This window comes from Ceratotherium simum, chromosome 10 (assembly GCF_057802395.1).
Source record: "Ceratotherium simum simum isolate JZ-2026a chromosome 10, ASM5780239v1, whole genome shotgun sequence".
Lineage (NCBI taxonomy): Eukaryota > Metazoa > Chordata > Mammalia > Perissodactyla > Rhinocerotidae > Ceratotherium > Ceratotherium simum.
The window spans coordinates 14,206,018-14,229,296 of NC_141909.1; the positions used below are offsets into that span (position 1 = coordinate 14,206,018).

Below are 23,279 nucleotides of genomic sequence, written 5' to 3' on the forward strand. Positions count from 1 at the left end.
AGCCAAAATGTAGCGCCAGTCGGAGCCTGAAGGCCTAAGAACCAGGAGAGCCAATGGTACAGTTACAATCTGAAGGCAGCAGACTCGAGGCCCAGGAAGAGCCAAGGTTTCAGTTTGGGCACCCCATGGCCCAGTCAAGTTGACACGTAAAATTAACCATCTCGAGACTCCTGTGTAATTGCCTCTTTTTGAGTGTGGGCTGAACCTAGTGACTTGCTTTTACATAAGAGAATATGGCAAAAGTGCTGAGGGATCATTTCCAAGATTAAGATACACGGCGGTATTTTCGTCTTGCTCACACTCCTCTCTTGCTCTCACTTGCCCGCTCGGATGAAGCCAGCTGCCACGTTGGCAAGGCCCATGTGGGCAGCCTCTGGCCAACAGCCTGCAAGGAAGCAAGGCCTAACAGCCCTGGAGAAACTGAGTCCTGCCAACAACCTCTGAAGGAGCTTGGAAGTGGATTCACCTCAAGTTGAGCCTTAAGATGACTGAAAGCCCAGCCCACAGCTTGATTGTAGCCTTGTGAGTCACAGCCATGCCTGGACTCGGACCCACAGAAACTGTGAGACAATAAATGTTTGTTGCTTTAAGCTGCTAAATTTTAGGTAATTTATTACACAGCGATAGATAAATAACACAGAGTGTGTAAATGAACTGAAAGGTAGTGAATAATGATGGAAACAAATAAGACAAATAGAGCGAAAGTGTGTTCAAACTCTACTTACAAGAAAGGTGTTGTTGGAGGGCTCTGGTGGAGGAAAAGCTGTCCTCCCACTGGATTTTGTCCTCCCTTCCATCTCTCTTTATTCCACTCCTAAGAGGAGGATGGCTGCTGGAGGCTGGATGGATTAAGCCCCCTTTACTGTGGAGTAGCAGGGTCCCTTCAGAATAAAGGCCAGGGTCCCTGCTCTTCTCTCTTCTCCTTTGGGAAGTGAGATGAGTCTGGAGGCAGCTCCCCCTGGAGTGTCCTCTGCCTGTGAGCCCTCCTCCCATTCTCCTGTCAGGACCCTGGACAGATGGCCTAGGGGAGCACCTTGCCAGACACTGGATCAAACTCGCTTTTCCTCTATCTTTTGTTTCTTCTCACTAGCCGAGGTGCTCTCACCTTTCTTTGCATCGCAGAGGCAAGGTTCAGGATGTGGACTCAAGCTTCATGATAGATGTAGAAGCCTTTGCATCTGCTTCTCATTCTAGGCTCCTCTGGCAGACCTGAGTCTGTGGGGTCCAGTGGGGGCACCAGAGTTCTGTACTGTGGCTTTAAAACGAAAGCTCCAGCGAGTAATTGGCCTCCCCTCATCCTGCTGTTTTAGGGTGTGCGTCATTCTGTGAGGGTGGGTTCATATGAACTTATACCTCCCTCAAGGATGACATAGGCATGATCAAGGATAGGATTCAGGCATTCCTGGATATTTTGGCCAATGTTCATTTAATGGTACCCTGACTCATCATTTTCTGATATGGGCCAAGTTCAAGGACACTGGTGAGTCACAATGCATTGGGGTGGGTACTATGGTGTAAGGAGCAAGGTCCAGCCTGCTGTCTACTAAGAAAAGACTCTCTGTTGTGAGTTGGCCTAGGAGTAGACATATAGACTGACTAATAAACACTTTAAGGAAAAAAATCATTATTTTAGAGTTGACCTTTTTTTGGTTTTTACCTTTCCTTCTTCTTTTTCTTACTTTTTTCAGAAAGCTAAGCCCTGAGGGCTAAGGTTCAGTACCCGTCTGGGGAAAGTGGACAGAGACCACAGTGCCGCCTCTCTCAAGACTAGAGTGCTCAGGTTCACAACTAATCCAGGTCCTCTCACCTGGACAGAGTTCCCACAGCAGCACTTGGTGGGCAAATATCGAACAGCAACATTTCCTAAAATTTGCTCCAGAGTGTACTACCTTGTATTATATGAAGAGAGTGTCCTGGGGTCAGGTTAGCTTAGGAAACATCAGCGGGATTTTTCTGAGCTTTTTCCAAGATGTGAGATGTATTATGCAGGGTTTTCCAAACTCGCTTGACTCCAGAATCATTTTCTGCAAAATATTTCATGACACAAGACCTCTTCAGAACACACTTGGGGTAAAACTTATCCAAAGAAATAAATAATGTGCACATGCTGGAACATCTCATTGGCAGATCTCCCTGTGGAACCTGGACTTAAAACAGATACTAGGCCATGGATTTCTCACTTTCTTACCACGTAGACGTGACTAAGGATTAAATAAATGAAGCCCCTGGTCATTTTGGTTCACACTTTTTTATTATTTTCTGTCTTACTCAGATTTTGTGACTCTTCACAGAAATTCTATTGTCCTTCCAATAACAGCATATAATTTTTTGGTGTTAGTAGTTCCCCACTAAGCAATGATTTACTTCAATTGTTCTAAGTATATGTGAATCACTCACCTCTCATTTAGTAGGAGGCTTTTAGAAAATACTTTTCGGTCCTGACATTTCAAACTAAAAATCTCACTAAGACATAAAAATGTCTAGTACTTAACTGTAGGCATGGACCTAGCATTCATTCTTCAGTGTGGTATCTGATATATACATCCCTCTGCCCCCCTCAGCTTTGCTGGTGTCCCAAAACCAGCTCAGTGGCCCCTCTGCCCACCCTCCAGCCAGCCCCTCGCAGATCCTGTTAGCCTGTACGCTTCCTCTGTAAGTAGGCACACCCTGTAACAGCAGAGCTCTGGGGCCCTGCTGTACTGCCATCCACCCCCACCATCACAGACTCCTCAAAGTTCCCAGGATGGAATAGCTCAGGCTGCTCACAGCGGCCTTGGGAAGAAAGAACGGAGCTAGCAGCAGCCTCTGTGGGCTGTGCCCAGGTCTTGGGCTCAGCCTGGGTCGCTGGAGTACTGGCATGTAAAAGTAGGAAAAGAACAAATTAGTTATTTGTTGCCAAGAGGCTAATTTGTAACTGTCTTGAGGTAAAGGGAAAGGCAAGGGACACGACTAATGGTACAGACTGAATGTTTGTGTCCCCTCAGAATTCTTATGTTGAAACCTAATCCCCAACGTGACATATTAGGAAGTGGGGCTTTTGGAGGTGATTAGGTCATGAATGTGGAGCTCTCATGAATGGGATTAGTGCCCTTATGAAAGAGACCTCAGAAAGCTGCCTTCTCCCTTCTGCCACATGAAGATACAGTGGGAAGTCAGCAGTCCGCAACCTGGAAGTGGGCCCTCACCAGACACCAAGTCCCTCAGCCCTTTGATCTTGGATTTCCCAGCCTCTAGAACCATGAGGAATAAACACCTGTTGTATAAGCTACCCAGTCTATGGTATTTTGTTACAGCAGCCTGAATGGAATAAGACAATGAAATTAAGACATCTTTGTTACCAGGGATTCCAGTCATGTGGCGCTTAATGACAACATACATTCTGAGAAATGCATCGTTAGGTGATTTCATCGTTGTGCAAATACCAGAGAGTGTACTTACACAAACCTAGATGTACTGCCCACTACACACCTAGGCTACATGGTACTAACCTTATGGGACCAGTGTTGTATTTGCCGTCCATCATTGACTGAAACGTTGTCATGTGGCACATGACTATATGTGTATGTGCCTATCTATGAATTGCTGTACCATGCCAGGTGTAAGAGTAACCTTCAATGATTAACAGCTGAATGAGCCTGGAATGAGTGGACACCATTTATGTAAAAGAATTAACAGTAGGGAAAATGTGATCTACAGTTAGAAGCCGGGGTTTGCACCTTAACTCTGCCACTTTATTAGTGGTGTGACCTTGGGTGATTCATCTTTAGTACTTAGAGCCAGTTTCTCATTAGTAACATGGAGTTATTTATCCTTCTACCTGTGTGTGTGTGTATATCTGCATGTGTGTATATGCATAGAAACATGTATGGAATGATTCCTATCAAATGTTAACATGGTTGTTTTGGGGATTTGGCAATTGGGTGGTTTTTCCCTTTCTTCTTTGTATTTTTCATTAATATCTGATTTTTTTAAGGTAAAAATGTAAATCATACCTAAAATACTGTCAATGTAAAATTGTAACCATATGACAAAACAATGAAATCTTTGATACTTCCGAGTCTTTGAAATGGGAGGATCTTACAAAAAATTCCCCAAACCAAACCAAGTATCTTTCCGTCAGTTTCCTTTTTCCTAATTCATGCCTACTAACTAGGTCTTTGTATTTAATCCTTCAAGCAGATAGTTGTCTACCTTTTTCTCCACTAATAAGTCTTGGAGGAATCCTTAGGAGGTAACGTGAAGACAAGTGCTCTAAGAAAGTACTGAAAGCAATGACCGACCCATCACCTTACCTGGAAGAGGAGCAAATCTTTTAAAACCTAATACTTCAAAGGAAAAAACAAAGACCAAAACAACCTCAAAACCAGAAAAAAGTGTTAATATTGAAAAATGTAAAACCAGTTTCAATTATCCATTTAATAAATGAAGTGCACTGTTTTATTAGTATTTACATGGTAACATAGATATTTTAAATTAAGAAACAAATGAGAAGTCAGCAGCTTTTTTAGGGAGTTTGTGATAATTTTCTCTGATTCACAGATCCTCGAGGTCAGATAGGTTCCAAACTGGGTGGCACTTTTTTCCTTCAACCATTTATATTCCCATCCATGGACCTCTAGCAGTCAATAAACAGTACAACTTGGGAGAATTTCAAAATACTATTTTTCAGCCACAAAGAAATTCTCCCAATTAAAGTTAGAATTTGATAGGTTTAAGTATTTTACAAATGCTTCAAATGAGATTATGAAGCTAACCAGGAGATATTTATTTATTATACTAAAATACATGCACATTTTCCTTTAAATATTTGAGATTCTATCTACAGTGCCTCTGTTATATTCATTCAGATTATTCTTATATTCTAAACAATGAAGCTTCTAAACTGGTGGAATGTTGCCAGAGGAATTCAACAGAGTTTGAAGGCGACATAACCAAAAAGCATAGTTTAAACTGGCTTAGGGAATGAATGGGCTCCTTATCAGAGCAGCTGAGGGCTGTATATAATTAACAGCATCTGTCAACATTTACAGGGCCCCATATAGAACAGGCAGGCCCCACAGCCATGCAGAGCAGCAACCCCCAGCTTCTGGCACCTTCAAATCCACAAGACCTAAACAAGAAGGCAGCTCCAAGCCATCACCAGAAGGACAGTGGCACATTTTAGAGATACTAGCAGGACAATAGAGCAACTGCTAATTAATGTTAATTATCTAGAACAACAATTCTGTTTTAGTATCAAGACTTCAAATTTGCCAGCTATCATCAAAAATATAAAATGCTATTTATGGAGATGTTTATATTTGTAATTACTGATTTTAAAGTCCTTCTCCTGTTATTTTTAAAGGGGAAAATGATCTGGTAACCTCCCTTTTTATATGATGAATTCTCAATTTAATTCAGTTTGAATATTTCTGTATCAAGAGTATTAAATTCATTATATGGCAACTTTTAGTTGTTTTTGTCTATATTAAACACATTTCACTCAGGAACGTGTACAAAACAAAGAAATCCAGAGGAAGTTTCATTAAATAAATTTATTTGTTAAAATAATTTAACTCCAAATACAACTGTTGAATTTGCCTTGAGTTATAACTACAATTCATGTTTTAATTGAAATGTCAAAGTTTAACAACTGACATTGTTACAAAACAATAAACTGTTGTTCAATTTTAAATGGTCAGTTGTATTAGAGCTCAACAATTAACTGTGAACTATATCTCTGGGAAACCCCAAATCAATAATGATAAGTCTGTTTCCAAAACCCACTGCAGTCATTCTTGAAACCCTGATTAAGATATAATAGATGCACAATATCATGTTAATTAAAAAAAAAAAAAAGACCCCCACAGTCTTTAACATTTGATTGGCTAAGGAGACAATTATAGCTCACCCAGGGCTAACACAAGACCACTGAGAAGAACAAAAACAAAAAAACAGACGAAACAAAAAACCAACAGCAACAAACAAAATAAGCACTTTCATATTCATACATACACAGACAACATTCACACTGGAAAACTCTTGAAAGCAAATAGCAGATACCCTTAGGCAACATTTCCTTATATAGAAAAGCAAATATCAGTAGTTTTACCACAGAAAAGTGATGGCAACTGTAGCAATTAGAGTCAGAAGTTCAGTCCTAATTCTACAAACCAAAGGAGAAAAATCATCAAAGCACCTTGCGATAGTTTAAGAAAGATTTTTATGTTAATACTTTTGATCAGATGCTGGCTTGTTTTGTGTAAGTTGAACAAAATGAAAGGCATCAGTTACCATCACTATCACAGCTTGAAAGAACCCAAAAATGTTGCAACATAAAAGAAAAAAATTTTTTTAAATGCTGTGCCTTTGTATAAAAGTAAAACAAGACAAAACAAAAACAAAAGAAAATCTTATTGTAAATAGCTAAAGAAAAAGTGGGTCTTTGGATCAAACCATAACATTTTTAAGGCATGTTAGAAAAACTCGCACTTATCTAGTTGCTAGTCTGATCAGGGCATAACATAAATAGCGACACAAGGTCACCAACTTTTCTCTGTAGCCACTGTTATTTCCTGTGCCAAGAAATTTAATCTTTCTGTTCTTAAGCTTTTTATTAACATCTCAACAAACACATTCACTCAAGCTGCGTTATAGTCATACCAGATGAAATACCAACAGTAACAGCACATGAGGGTTTCCACGTTTCTGGATATCTTTGATGCTTTGTGCAGGGCTGTGTGAAAACACAGATCAAGCAGCCAAATCAGTTATTATTAACATCTTTACAGTAAAAGCCCACCTTACTGTCTGCCACAAACATTTCTAACTAAACCCCAAATTTTTGGATAATCTTTTCCACCTTATATTTTGCCATATCTTTCCTCTTATGTAACTTATTTTTCTTGTCTGCATAGCAATCTGTAATGTAAAACTGTAGAATCTTTACAGATGTTTTAATATGTAATCTTAGTTGTCATAAATTGCTATTAAATTTAGCAATTCTTAAAAAAATCATTCTAGAAGTTAGAGGCTTCAAAACTCAACAATTTACTAAAATATTTCTATTTCAGTGGATAAATCGTACTTCTTGAATCTTTGATTTCTCTAGATGTTTGAGTCAAATCTACTTTTACGTAATGAAATTTGTTTCAATAAAATTGATTAGGACTTTTTGTCCTATAAACACGGTGCTTCATAACTGGGGGTTATAAAAAAACTATACTGAAGAATGCAAATATTCACAATTCAAAGACTTTAGACAACCACAGCCTGGTTTTACCCACATATCTCTGTTTTTCTCATCTATGAAAAGTACTATTCACCTTTTTTCTATCCTCTAAGCTTAACGACAGTTTACCAAACACTTGGGGAGGCTACCAATGATTTCAATAATGTATTAAAAAAATACTTAAATAGTTTAAAAGAAAAAAATGTTTTTGATACACTATATTCTGCAGTACAGGCAGATTCTCAGTATAGGCAATTATCTCCAACTTGTGCCCAATTCTTAGGAACAATAAACACACATGCATACACAAACATACACTCTTCTCTCAGTTACACACGTAAGACCAGAGGGTACTTGCACAAGAGTGCGAAACCAACAAAATGTGGGGCGCTATGTAGATCACAGGCTCAGTGATATTGCAGTTCTGAAGGCCAAATTTATCTCCAGAGGATCAGCTCAAGATACTCTCTTCAGCATTTATAACTCTGAAGTTAGTTGAAAATCCTTCTACACTTGATTGTAAAACTTATGAATAGGTTTTTTTTCTGTGCCATTAGTCATGCAAATGATAAATACTCCATGGCTATGAAAACCAAAAATGTCAGAGCTTTGAGCACCTTTTCAAAACAGAATATTCACTCTAGCTTTATTTGCCACTGCAGTAATCAGGGCAAAATTGTTATAAGTAAATCTGTATATAATTCTTCAGGAAAATTAAAGATAAAGGGTTTTTTTTTTGCCCCTTACCTTCCACTCTATAATTTATGTTCTACTTTTAAGCCCAAATTATTTCACATGGTAATTCAATTTTTTAAATGCCTGCAATAAAGCTGTGCTACAGCAAACTTGATTTCGAAAGCAGGTTAGCCAAGAAACACACCACAACCATAGCCCTTAAAGGCAGGAAGGAATTTGCTGCTTTAACAAACTAAAAATGCAAGATATTTGTACTGTCCTGTGAGGTTTCTGCAAATGGGAACACGTGGATGCAACATGGCTTCATTTTCCTGACATGATGGTACTAGCTAATCTACTAGAACGCTGCTTGTTAGTAAGGCTAGGCAATCTCTTCCCATCACAGTTGCTTCCTCTTGTTCAATAAAGTAATCAAGACCATCCCTGCTTGGTTAACAGAGGGTGGGTTTGGGGTTTTAATTCGGATCAAACCCTTGTGAGAGCCTCCATTTTCTGTGGCAAAGCAGGTGATTTAACATATTCTAAAGCTAGATCGTATTTTTACACAACCTGTTCTGATTTTTGCTCTATCAAAGATTGATGCATGAGTTAGTTCCATGTCACAATTAGGATAACATCTACAATTAAGCATTGATTTTGAAAAACAGAAATATGTCAGCTGAGCAAAGAATCTCTCCCTGTAATGCCGTTGGCAGGTCAGCTGTTATTAATCTTACTTGACGGAATACATTGATTAGAAGCACTATCTCAATTCCTGAAATTCAGTACTCTCGTAGGAAAATATTTCTCCTTATTATTTTTTTTTTAAAGAAGACAAAATATTTTAATTGTAAGCGGTCATAGGAATTCTTCTGGTTTCTCTCTCAAGATTATTTTTAATTTATACAACAGTTGCTTCTGTCAACTCAGCGACAATGCCATCATAGCTTTCAAAGGAGATCACCCTGTAGATCGACTGGCTATGCCTTAAAGTTGCAGGTGCATATAGGAGACTGAGGACAATGGTGAAAACCGTAGTTACTGAACCCAAATGTTACTCAGAGAGATCAACTGACAATCACCGCTCAATTCTGAATAAGGGCTGCTATTTCACTGTAAAGTCACACCACACAGCCTGCAAACTCTGCAGTCGGGCAGATGAGGTTTGTATTGCCTACGGTCTTGGGCAGATCCTGTCCAGGAGAGCCATATTTGAATGCTATTGTATGTTACATGCAGAACAGCATGGGTCATCTTTGTCAGGCTGCGCAGCGTAGTTCATTTGCCTCACAATTTCTGCAAAGAGTTCGTCCACCATCGTTTTACTCTTGGCAGAAGTCTCCATAAAGGGGCAGCCCCACTCTTCAGCAAGGGCTCTGCCTTCATTGGATGATACTTCTCTCTCACTTTCCAGGTCCACTTTGTTTCCAACCAGTATGACTGGCACTTTCTCATACCTACGAGAGAACAAGCAAAACACACACATATTGTAGAAGTTAGCACAAAGTTAAACAGATAAAATGTATTTTTTCTTCACTATAATCTACTACAAATATTCTCTTTAGCTGCCTGGAAGATTATTTGCTCCACTCGGTTTGACATCTACCTGAGGGCATCTAGAAGCTGCTCTCATAGTGGATCATAAACGGGTTTTTCAAAATGATGTTTTTAATCAATTATATATTCTTTAAAATCAATTTACCCTTCTAGATATACTTGGAAAATTATTCTTAGAATCTCAGAATAAATCCTTTTAGATGGATTAAGTTAAATTTTTTTCACTATAAGAGATACTAAAAATTTCACAGTTGATGAGGTAATAGCTCTACTGTAAACAAACAATTGTAATTGTCAGCATTTTACTATGCTCTATAAGTATACAAAACTGAGCATGTTCTAATAGTTCCTAAATAAGAACAAAGCTGGTAGAAACCATTAGGATGGAAACCGTCAAACACAACTACACTCGATCCCTCTACAAAACTGTTATAGATGAGCCAGGTGAAAGACAATTATGGTTCTTTTCAGCCTGACAAGGATTAAACATTTCAATCACTAGCTTTATTTGGTGTTGTCTCTTCTTTTCCTTCCTAACTAGAATAGGTACACTATAGATTAAATGTTTGTGTCCCCCCCAAAATTTGTATGTTGAAACCTAATCCCCAGTGTGATGGTATTTAGGAGGTTGAGCTTTTGGGAGGTGATTAGGTCATGAATGGGATTAGTGCCCTATAAAAGAGACCCCCAAGAGCTCTCCTGCCCTACCACCATGTGAGGACACAGCAAAAAGATGACAGGCTATGAACCAGGGAAGTGGCCCCTCACTGGACACCGAATACGCCAGAGCCTTGATCTTGGATTTCCCAGCCTCCAGAACTGTGAAAAATAAGTTTCTGTTGTTTAAGCCATGCAGTCTATGCTATTTTTGTTATAGCAGCCAGAACGGCCGAAGAGAAGGTGTCTCTGAGTAAATATGTTTGGAAAAAGCTAAACTAATAAAGATAACAAATGATATGAAAAGAACAAAAAAAAGGTCCTAAATCATTTTGGTACTTAAAAGATGATTCTCTCTACAGTGGTTGCTCATGGTGTAAAAATACATGGTGCTACTCTGCATATTTATTTACTATTCTTGTTTATGTTTGTTTGAAGAAATGGTGCTAATATATTTTCATAAGGCTATCATTTTTATTTAGAACATCATTTTAAAAGCTTTTTGTGATTTTAGTATAAATTAATACATGTATGTGTTTGTACTTTCGCCTAAGCAGAATGCACATCTAATTTATAAAGGAAGTAAACTACAAAACTGCACATATGTGATAATAAATGTGACTGGACACTTGTTAGAAGAGAAAACTACCACAGAGTCAAGACTTTACCGAGGTTGGATTTGGACAGAGTTTTTATCGGTCAGGAAACTGAACTATAGGCAGGCAGGTAATGTTAGAGAAAATACTTCCACAGTTTCATCATTCCGTCAAGATGGTTCTCTCCACTAACCCTAACTTGTAAAGCAAACCAGATTCCCTACAGGGTCTCACTTTTTTCTTTGGCACTAGATCCAACACAGAATGGTCTCAACAAGAGGGCATACTCCAGGCAGTGTGCCATTTAGCAAACTGAAACTTAACTTAAAAGTGAGTAGGGATAACAACATCAAAGGTAAATCTAGAATTTGGATATTATCATTTTGCAGGAAATGGATCTGGACAACTCCAGTTTACATCAAAAAATGTTATACATGAATTCACTGTATAAATGAATTCACTGTATAACAACTGTGCCTTATGCTTTCTGGCCTCAGATCAGACTGAGAGCTCTAAACATATGACACAAGGGTTTTTTCACATCTTCTAGGACTCTTACATACAAACAGTTATGTGTACCCCCTGGCCTATGGGAGGACAAATGGCCGTGAGAACAAAGCTGCATTACAAACACCATACATCAGCTGCTTCGCATACAAGCCCTCTTGACCTGCTGTACAGAGAAGCTCGGCAGGGAGCTAACACTGCCAGTTGTGTCAGGACAGTGTCAGTTCCTAATCAGTTTTACTTGTAAAGATATAGTTGCATTTCATTTTTCTTTTTTTTTTTCCCAAGGAAGATCAGCCCTGAGCTAACATCCATGCTAATCCTCCTCTTTTTTTTTTGCTGAGGAAGACCGCCTCTGAGCTAACGTCTATTGCAAATCCTCCTCCTTTTTTTCCCCAAAGCCCCAGCAGATAGTTATATGTCATAGTTGCACATCCTTCTAGTTGCTGTATGCGGGACGCGGCCTCAGCATGGCCGGAGAAGCGGTGCGTGGGTGCGCACCCAGGATCCGAACCCGGACAGCCAGTAGCGGAGCGTGCGCACTTAACCGCTAAGCCATGGGGCCGGCCCAGCATTTCATTTTTCTTATGAGAGGATATACAACACAGTGTGTTTTAAAAATGCTTTGTTTGGCAGCGAAGCACCAAACATTAATACAATTCAGTAAAATTTACTGGTTGAATTTAATTAAGTTAAAAATTACTTTCAATTTCCATTTACAATGCTTAATAATAAAGAGGAAAGTGATTAAGACATCACCTCCTATTAATAATTAAGTGATAAATATTTTAAGGAACATTTTTTAGTTTAAATATAGTATTACATCATGTTTTCTACATAAATATTTCTTACACTTTCAACTAAAACTACAAATATGTGGATTTTCAAAACTTGCAAAAATATCAAAGCATTAACAGTTGTATGATAGAATCAAGAATTTGAATAAATCTTGCCACAGAATCTCAAAAGGGCAACTAGAACATTGCAAACACAGGTCCACACGTAACAGCATTTAATAACTGTTAAATAAAGATGGCAGTTTAGTCAGTATCAGAGAATCTGTCCATTATATCACTAACTGAACTGTCAGTGGTCTTTTCTAAAACCAAGATGCTAAAGATGCTAGAGAAATCCAGATTAATATCCTCATAAGACTTTAAAAGACTGAATAAGATCTTCAGGGAAAAAAAGGTATTATGTACATTTCAGAATACCAGCTGGTGATAAGTTTTCTCTCTCTTTCTGTTAACATGAAAATATGAGACAGCAGAAAAGATTCTAAACCAGGATTCGGAGGCTCAGCTTCCCCTCCTGCCAACGAGAGGCGGCAAGACTGAATAAATCACTTACTCTACTCATCTGTACTTCATTTCCTTGTCAGTAAAAAAGGAATAAGAGTATCTGTTCCCACTTAACACACAAGGTTGCTGTAGAGGTCAAAAGAGATGATGAAGAAAAAATCAAGTACAGATAAATGCAGGGCGGTGCGTCTTCCCCCTCCTGCCTACTGATGTGAGACTACAGCTTCAAGACGTGTTAAGAAGTGGGAGAAACAGATGAGGCAGGTGAGGAGTTCCCGAGGAGAGGGGACCCAGGTCAGGGTGCTGGTGGGGTGGCGTAGAGACAGCAGAAGAGAGAGAGACAGGGTAAAAGGAATAAAGCAGCCACCTGACATCAGCCTGTCTCTTCTCTAGACTCCCGCGCTGAGCACCACAGTAAGGAGGAACAAGAAAGGCAGAAAAGCCTTCTCCAAATATGGATACCATGGGGAAGGGAATCTGAGGAGGCTTTGGGTTGAGATGACAAGACTAGGTCCTACATGTGAAGGTAAGATTTGGAGAAACCTGGATCCTCCTTAAGAAAGACGAGTAAGAAGGAAAAGAAAAAGAAGCAAAGCGTTGTGTTGACAGACTAGAGGAGGGCATGAGGAAACTGGTCTTGCTTCTTGTTGCAGCTATATGGTGTATTAAAAAACAAGCAAAAAACCCAGACCAGGACTCCAGTCCCAGAACTGCCTCTAGCTAGTTCTGTGAATTCAGAAAATTAATCTCTTGGCTCCTCAGTTTCTTGAACTATAAAATATAGAGTGGGGATGGATAATTTCTAAGGTGCTCTTAAGCTCTGAAGTTCAGAACAGACATAATGGGTCACTCCCATAATCAACACTTATCATTTACCGAGTAATTGCTCAGAGCTTAGCACTGTTCTAAGAACAACACCCAACAGGCTGATCTTCAGAAGAGACAGGAAAGTATACATCAGGTCTAAGGCCAAAATGTATGGGAAAACCTCATCAGATCTCGTGGGGCCAAAACACCAAGCAGCAGAGATCTTCAACTCTAGAAGCAGAGCAGCTACTGCCAGCATGCTGACTCACAGGCAGAAGGCAAAGATGCTCTCAGGACCTAGGCAGTTCCATTTCACTGACAATGCTGTTCAAACACAAAAACATGGCATGGTTTTAACACATGAAGACTGAAGGCTCTATTGAAAACTGCCTGCCCCCCCATAAATAACTAGTAATAAACAATCAATGTATCATATATTTATTCAACGATTTAACCCATGTATTTGATAAGAGCCTACTATGTGCTACACACTATTCTAGGCATTTATAGTATATCAATGAATGAAACACAGATGTCTGCCCTCACAAATGACAGTCTAGCAGAGGAGACAGACATCAACAATAAAAAAGTAGGTAAATCATAGGTTTACAAAAAGGTGTTAAGTGCAATGGAAAAAAGAAAATGCCCATGAGGGAGGGGGCTGGAGGCACAGGTGCAATTTTAAATAAGATGATCAGGGTAGGCCTCATTGGGAAGGTGGCATGTGAGCAAAGACGTGAAGGGACTAAGGGAGTTTCCAAGCAGGGATCTAGGGGAAGAGCATTCCAAGCAGGATATGGACTGGACAGTGTGAAAGCTGGTGCAATCATGCACAGTGGTTCAAGAAATAACAAATGGTCTGTGGGGTCAATCTGTATAACCTCCTGCAACCTGAAATCCTGCAGTGTAGGAAACTTGCTCATTTGAGGCTAAATAGAACTTAGGAATTTGGGTGGCAGAAGTGGCCTCAGAAAACAAATGTGACATTTACGGCAGGGCCAACTATATTATACAGGAAGCCTAGGCACTTGGTTAGCGGTGATGGCAGTTACTTTCATTTCATGTTCTATATTTATTAAGTTTTGTGAGTTGTCTTCATTTTTTCCTTTTTATAAACACATCATTTGGGAACGAAGTTGAAGATGCAAAATTCCAAAAACATTCAATTTACGTATTATTATTGTTAACCTGACCACGAGCAGGAGACCACCTTGTCCACATGTTAAACATCAGCTGGTTTCTCATCAACTTGAGCAAACCTTCCTTGATACTTCCTTTAAGAGCATGACCAGGGTCATACAGTGGCTGCTGCAGCTCAAATAATTTTATTTTTGTTTATAGTGTGTGAACAAACACTTGTTCTATTAACATAAATTTTCATATTGTTTATTGTATTCATGAGTATGATTACATAATATATTAATAAATAAAACGTTCTTTTAAGCAGCTCTGCTTAACGCATTGAATGAAACATCAGAATACTGGCTCAAGCATCACTTAGCTCTAGAATGTTGATGGGCTTCAGCGAGGCAGTTTTGTAAATATGAAGAGTTCAAAAAGCATTTGATGTGTTTATCAATGGAGTTTATGTTGTTTTCTTTTTTTGTTAACTGTCCTGATATGTGTATATGTGTATGCATGTATGTACATTTTATTCTAGTTGTGTCTAAACTTGGCTGATTATCAAAATAACTTGAGAATTAAAAAAATACTGATTCCTGGGCCCTACTGCAGAGCTACTGAATTTGAATTTGTAGCATCAGGACCAAAGAGCCTATTAAAATCTATATCTATAAGCTCTGAAGACTAATTGCAAGGTTCAGCAGGGTTTAGGAATCACTGCCCTAATCTACTACTTGATGACCGCAAACAATATTCTATGTGTATAGTTCATGGTTTTATATTGCGGCGAGTCCAGAATCAATTCCTTCTTCCCTTCATTTATTCATCAATCCTGAGTTGTAGACAGATACCACTGCTGTCAGTTCCTTTAACTTCCTTTTGAGGGTGTCATATTGTAGCATATTAAACAAAGGCCATACTGCACATGAATTTTATCATGCTGTCCTCTTTGTCACTTGTTCAACTTGTTGTGAGTTGAAGACAACTCACAAGCAGGTTGAAATACAATTGTCTCTGAATTCAGAAATGAGAATCAGAAAGATTTTTATAGGTCCCCTTGTTCAACTTTCCACCCATTGTTAAAAATCTCATCTACCAAGAGTCTCAAGGCAAAATGTCAAAACACCTGATGCTTCAATCACTTCCAAGACAACCTTACCAAATGGTTACGTAGCTGATGTTTGAACATCTTTAGTGATGTGGAACTCTTATCTCAGGCAACCTGTTCTTTCCTGTCAGTTCTGTTAAATGTTAGTGTTAAAAAGTCAGTGTTGAAGTTTATCCCTATCTAATGCGTTGTGTCTGTAACATGGTCCCTTCTTCTCATAGGTTCTAGTTCTTATACCCTTTAGAATATAGAAATCTTTTCTTTTCTCCAAAATGAAAATAGGTTTTCTTCCTCCTCTTCTTGCTCAAATACATAATGCTTTTTTAAAAGAACTCTGGCAATATTTAAACAGGTAAAGAGGAAAATGAAAAACATTCTTAAACTCACCCCCATGAGAATAATCACTATAACTATTTTGGTGTATATTCTTCTAGATTATTTTCCTATACAGTCACGTGTCGCTTAACAACAGGGATGCGTTCTGAGAAATGCATCGTTAGGTGATTTCGTCATTGTCCGAACATTATAGCGTGTACTTACACAAACCTAGATGGCATAGCCTATACACACCTAGGCTATATGACACTAATCTCACGGGACCACCCTGGTATATGTGGTCCATTTTTTTTTTGAGGAAGAGTGGCCCTGAGCTAACATCTGTTGCCAATCTTCCTCTTTTTCTTTTTTTTGTTTCTCCCTAAAGCCCCAGTACTTAGTTGTATGTCATAGTTGTATATCATAGTTGTAGAGCTGTAGCTCTTCTGTGTGGGATGCTGCCTCAGCATGGCTTGATGAGTGGTGAGTAGGTCCGCGCCCAGGATCCAAACCGGTGAACCCCGGGCCACTGAAGTGAAATGCTTGAACTTAACTCTTATGCCACTGGGCCAGCCCCTATGTGGTCTGTTGTTGACTGAAATGTTGCTATGCAGTGCATAACTGTACATATCTATATAGACATAGATACACATTTTTATAAAAGGAGATTATACCCATTATATTTAGTAGCTTCAATTTTCACTTAATATCAAGGAGCTTTCCACTTCAATAAATGATATATATTATACTAATGGCTAAGTAGCATTCCATTCGATAGAATCTATACTATAACTTTGCCATAATTTAATTACTCCTCCCCCCCTTAGTGCATATGAAGGGTTCCCATCCCAGTTTTTTCACCAACGTAAACAGCAATCTAATGAACTACACCTAGAAGTGTGATTTCTCTCTCAAAGGTACACACGTGTGTATTGTATACTTAGTGTATCAGATTGTTGTGTGAGTGTGAACACATGTGCACACACACACAGTTTCAATGGACATCCGGAAATTTATACAACCAGCAGTGCTTAAATTGAGCCTACCTGTTTCCCCAGGCTTAGGACTGATATTTTTAATCTTTCAATAAAGTATTATGGCAGTTCTGAAGAAAGACGATTGTGTTCGGCCAGCAGTGAAGGCTCTACCACAGCTCGCCAGTATGAAACATCTATACTTAGCTTCTAATGATGGAAAACACGAACTAAATAAAGCTGCCTTCCTCCTATAAGCTGACTTGTTCTGAAGTGACTAAAGATTTCATCTTAAAAGGGCATTTCTAATAATTTAGCTTGAATAATGAAAGGAAACCACAATCCTTTGCTCTCACTTTGGGTTTCAGAATGCATACTGAAGAAGAACTGAGAGAAATTTGTAAATGTAATGTAAAATTTAAGTAAGAAGAGGAATGATATTAAAAAGATTGAAAACTATCAGGGATACTCCTTACCAATGTAAATAAATATAATCTTTCTTTCACAGAAATTAAGAGCTGACACTGTATCAGAAGAATGGATTCCTAATAGTTTGATTGTGAGAGACCAACTGGTGCAACTCAAGCATTTTAAATGTATTAAAAAGCCATTTGAGGGAGAAAATATTTGCAAAGGATACATCTGATAAAGGACTGTTATCCAACATATACAGAGAAGTCTTAAAACTTAACAATAAGAAAACAATCCAATTAAAAAATGGGCAAAACACCTTAACAGACACCTCACCAAAGAAAATATACAGATGGCAAATAAGCATATGAAAAGACACTCTACATTACATGTCATCAGAGAAATGCAAATTAAAACAACAAGACACCACTACACACCTATTAGAATGGCCAAAATCCAGAACACTGACAACCAAATGCTGGAGAGGGTGTAGACCAACAGGAACTCTATTCATTACTTGTGGGAATGTAAAATGGTACAGTGACTCTGGAAGACAGTTTGATGGTTTGTTACAAAACTACACATACTCTTACCATAGGATCCAGCAATCTTTGGAATTTACCCAAAGGAGTTGAAAACTTATGTCCATACAAAAAAATTGCACATGGATGTTTACAGCAGGTTTATTCATAATTGCCAAATCTTGGAAGCAACCAAGATGTCCTTCAGTAGGTGAATGGATAAATAAACTGTGGTACATGCAGACAATGGAATATCATTTAGTGTTAAAAAGAAGTAAGCTATCAAGACATGAAAAGACAGGGAGGAACCTTAAATGTACAGTATTAAGTGAAAGAAACCAATCTGAAAAGCCTATATACTGTATGATTTCAACTATATGACATTCTGTAAAAGGCAAAACTATGGACACAGTTAAAAGATCAGTGGTTGCCAGGGAGTGAGTGGGGGAGAAGGATGAACAGGTGGAATACAGAAGATTTTTAGGGCAGTGAAAATACTCTTTATGATACCATAATGTTGGCTACACGTTGTTATACATTTGTCCAAACCCACAGAATGTACAACACCAAGAATGAACTCTAAGGCAAACTATGGACTTTGGGTATTATGATGTGTCAGTATAGGTTCATCAACTGTATCAAATGTCCCACTCTGGTGGGAGATATTGACAAAGGGGGAGACTATGTATGTGTGGGGGCAGAGAGTATATGGGAAATCTCTGTATCTTTTCAATTTTGCTGTGAACCTAAAACTACTCTAAAGAAATAAAGAAAAAAGCCACTTGAGGACTTCTAGAGTAGCCAAGATGGCATAAGTCCACTAAAGCTTTTATCTTCCACTGATTACAAATAAAAACTTAGGACAAAATACAAAAAGCAACTACCTAAGAACTCTGAAAACTAAAGAAAAGCAGGCAGATTGGGGAGAAGAGTCAACATTTGGAGAAAGACCCATATAGAGGTGAGTTGCCTGGTTTTCCCCTTTTCCCTTGTGGTCTTGAGATGAGGGTGGGCACTCAGTGGCGTGCACACAACTAAAACTCTGGGACAAATTGTGTCTTTCTTAACCAGAAGATCAGGGTAAAGGGGTTCCTGTGAACTGGAGTATGTATGTTGGTGGGAAATCCTCCCTTTTTTCTCTCACAGCTCACCTAGAGTAGGTCTCTAGCAGAGCTGAGGTGGTGGGCAGTGCCAGCAGCTAAGACTTCGTTAGAAATCTTTCTGGCTAAAGACACTGGGAAAAGGGCTCATTAAGAGCCAAAGAGGATGAGAGAAATCCCCAGTTTTTTTCCTTTTCTTTTTTCTCTGCCCACTTTGCCGGGAAGATGACCCAAACTGTGAGAGCTGTATAGTGGTGCAGAAGGCTAACCACCAACTTTATCTAATTAACATTCACAGAACACTCCACTCCACAAAAGCAGAATGCACCTTCTTCTCAAATGCACCTGGAACATTCACTAAGACACTATATTTTTGGTTATAAATAAGAACCGTAACAAATGTAAAAGAAGTGGAATGATACAAAATATGTTCTCACACCACAATGGAATTAAACTAGAAATCATTAACAGAAAGACAAATCTCCAAATACTTGGAAACTGAACCACACACTTTTAAATAATCCACGGGTCAAAGAAGACATCACAAGGAAAACTAGAAAACATTTAATTGAATTAAAATGAAAATCTAACATTTCAAAATTTGTGGGATGTGGTTAAAGCAGTGCAGAGAGGGAAATTATAGCATTAACTGTTTATATTTGAAAAGAAGAAAGCTCTCAAATCAATGATCTATGCTCTACCTTAAGAAACTACAAAAAGCACAAAATAAATCCAAATTAAGCAGAAAGAATAACAGAGTAAAAATCAAACAAAATGAAACCAGAAATATAGAAAATCAATGACACTAAAAACTTAGTTCTCTGAAAAGATCAATAAAAGTGATAAACCTCTAGCTAGATTGACCAAGAAAAAAAGATGACATGAATTAACAATATCAGAATGAAAGAGGGAAATCACTATAGACCCTACAGACATTAAAAGAATATGCTCCTGAAATAGAAAATTAGATGAAATGCACCAATTCCTTGAAGCAAACAATTACTGATGTGATATCATCCATGCTCCCTTCCTCAGGGACTAACAGCAGCTCTCCACTGTTGATCATATCACATTTAACACCTCTGGTTAGCTTCTTCAGCTATCCAAACTCTCACCCCTCATATCTAATTCAATCTTATCTCCTATAACTTTCCAAAGAGTATCTTCTCTTCTAAATTGTCTCCTTGTTCATGGTGGTCTTCTAACTATAGTGGTCCCTACCACTCACATTCTAACTTCTATTCAAAGCTTAGGTCAAATTTCATCTCTTTAAAAATCTTCCTTTAGGGGCTGGTCCGGTGGTGTAGTGGCTGAGTTTGCGTGCTCTGCTTTGGCGGTCCGTGGTTCGCAGGTTCAGGTCCCAGGTGCACAGTATATCAAGCCACGCTGTGGCGGGGGTCCCACATATAAAGTAGAGGAGGATGGGCATGTATGTTGGCCCAGGGCCAGTCTTCCTCAGCAAAAAAAAAAAAAAAAAAAAAAAAAAACCTGCCTTTACTTTTGTAGATAGCTCATTTGTTGGAACTCTTATTTACATTTTATATCACTAAGAATCTGAGATTCATAAGTTTTCCTTAATTTACTTCAGTATCTACGAGGCATTGTGTGAGGGACAAATAAGGTCCTTGGAGCTTATATTTAACTTGGGGAACATACAATAAACAAACAAACAATATAACTAAAGATTGTTACAGTGGTTACAAAGAAAATATTAGTTAATATATAGTAACTTGGGCAGGCTAATATTACATGAGGTGATCAAAGAAGGCATCTCTACAGAGCTGAAATCTCAGCAGAAGCTTTAAGGCTGAGAGTTGAGTCAGCCCTGGGAAAAAACTAGGAACGAAACATTTTAGACAGAAGGAAAAGCAATTGTAAAAGATAGGCAGTAGGAAAGTGTGAGGCTTATTCAAGGAATAAAAAGACCAGCATGGCTAGAGCGTAAAGAGCAAGGGGAAAGAAAAGCATGAGGGATGATTGAAGAAACTATGGCGGCTACTGTAAGAACAAGAGAAAGTGATTAAAGGTTTTTCAGCAGGAAAGTCACACGGCATATGTATTAAAAGATTAGTGTGGCTAATATGCAGAAAATGGATTTTAGGGGCATAATAGTAGAAGCATGAACATAGTTAGGAGATGACTGCAGTATTCTAGGCAAGAGACAATGATTATTTGAACTGGGATGATGGCTATGATAGTGGAAATGTATGATACCATTTAAAATATAGTTTGGAGGCTGCATCAACAAAGACATGATTATGGACTGGTTGAAGGAGACAGAGCAGGTGGTAGTTTTGATAAAAAAAAAGAGAAATCAGTAATGATTCATAGGTAAACTATTGCTTTTTCTCCTGACTAGGAATATAAGGCCCCAAGGGGAACTACCATATGTCTATTACCCTGTTTCTAACACACTTGCACTGTGATCATGTTTAAAATTATCTTGGTTATCCAAATCACTATTTCTTACCAAGAAACTTAGTATATCATAGAGTTCTTAATAAACATTAAAAACGATCTCATCTTAGCTTAAAATTTACAAAGTGATGATTTTCCTGTAGAAGTGGCTACTTCCTTTTCCCATAAAAGTTTAATTTTTCAAATATCCTACTCAGGTTAATTCACTTCATGTTTACCTCAGTATCATTTCTGGATTTCCATCTATCCTTTACTGATTACCTGGGAGTCTTTTTAAAGACATATGTTGTTTCCAGACATAAACTATTCTTTTACTATGTAAGATAAAAATCATTTGCCACTCAAATTTTACCTGTTGAAGGTCTTTCCACATACTCTCAAATTACCACTAATAGAAAAGAATGAGATTTTAGCCAAAAGTCACTTGGACATTTTGTTTATTTCTAAAAGTTTGTGAATGGTAATTAACACTGCAAATATAATTTTTTTTTTTTAGCTCTTTCTGATTAATCAAGCCTTTAAAAGTCTCAGAAAAATATTACATCAATCAACAAGAAGCCTCAAATACTTTTTGATAGGAGGGACAGTATAAATAAAAACTCTAACACCGTCTCCCTCTTCTTAGGCCCTCCTAAGAAGGAAAAAGTCACTATTGTGCTATATTTCTCTATATGGCCTTTTCAGCATTATGTTCCCCTCAGGCCAAGCATTTCAATTTAAAAAATAAAGTTTGGAAAATTCCAGTGTTTCAGGAGGTGGGGCAGAAGGGAAGAGATGGGCAAACTGGTAAAAGCAGTCATTGTCCTGGCTTCATCTAGGGACAAGGTGAATGGTACACAGTATGTCCAAAGGCAACTGAAGGTCACACTCAACCAATTCCTTGACAAGTACAAACTATCACAACTCACTAGTATGAAATAGATCATTTAAACAGCCCTAAAACTATTGAAAAATCTCCAGGCCATAAAGGAAAAATCTTCCCCAAGAAGAAATCTCCAGGACCAGATGATTTCATTAGAGAATTGTACCAAACATTTAAAGAATGACCTCTAATTCTACCCACTCTTTTGCAGAAAATAGTAGATAGAACACGTCCCAATTCATTTAAAAAAGACAGTATTACTTGGATACCAAAACCTAAGACAGTACAAAAAAGGAAAGTATATACCAATATCCCTCATGAATACAGATGCAAAAATCTTTATTAAAATTTTAGCAAATACAGTTCAGCAACATATAAAAAGAATTATACACCATGATCATGTGGAGTTTATTTCAGAAATGCAAAGCTGGTTCAATATTTGAAAATTAAACAATGTCATCTACCATATTAACAGGATAAACAAGAAAACTCACATGATCTTAATACAGAAAATGCTTTGATAAACTCAATACCTATTCATAATAAAAACTCTCAGAAAACTAGGAAGAGAGGAGAATGTCCTCAACTTGATAAAGAACATCTACAAAACTCTACAGCTACCATTATATTTAATGGTGAAAGCCTGACTATTTTCCCCTTAAGACCAGAAACATGGCAAGGATGTCCACTCTCATCACTCTTATTCAACATAGTACTAGAAGTTCTAATCAATGCAATAAGCAGTAATGTAAGAAAAAAAAATAAAAAGCATACATATTCATTAAGAGCAACATAATGCTGATATTAAGAAAGATATAAAACACTCTCTTTGCTGGTAATATGATTATCTACTTGGCAAACCCCAAGGAATCTACAAAAAAATGAAACAGAAAAAACCCTCCTAGAACTATTAAGTGAGCTCAGCAAGATCACAGGATACAAGATAAACATACAAAAATAAATCAGATTTTTATATACCAGCAATGAACGTGTACAATGAAATAAAAAATATGATACCATTTACAATTGCTCCAAAAAATTCGATACACAGGTGTAAATCTAATAAATCCTGTACAGAAATTGTATGATGAAAATTACACATTGCTGACAAATAGAAATCAAAAAAGATTTAAACAAA

The 23,279-nt window shown here is 38.0% G+C and overlaps 1 protein-coding gene across 2 annotated transcripts in view; it reads right to left on the reverse strand.

Annotated features, from left to right (window-relative positions):
* Positions 1-5,515: 5,515 nt before the first annotated feature.
* Positions 5,516-23,279, reverse strand: part of RAP2A (RAP2A, member of RAS oncogene family) — a 41,784-nt gene continuing 24,020 nt past the window's right edge. The window contains exon 2 of one of the 2 annotated variants that reach the window (XM_004423123.3): positions 5,516-9,342. In XM_004423123.3, the coding sequence (XP_004423180.1) occupies positions 9,105-9,342 (238 nt within the window). In that variant the 3' untranslated portion in view covers positions 5,516-9,104. The remainder of the gene's footprint in view (positions 9,343-23,279) is intronic. The other variant, XR_015553387.1, reaches the window with a different exon arrangement.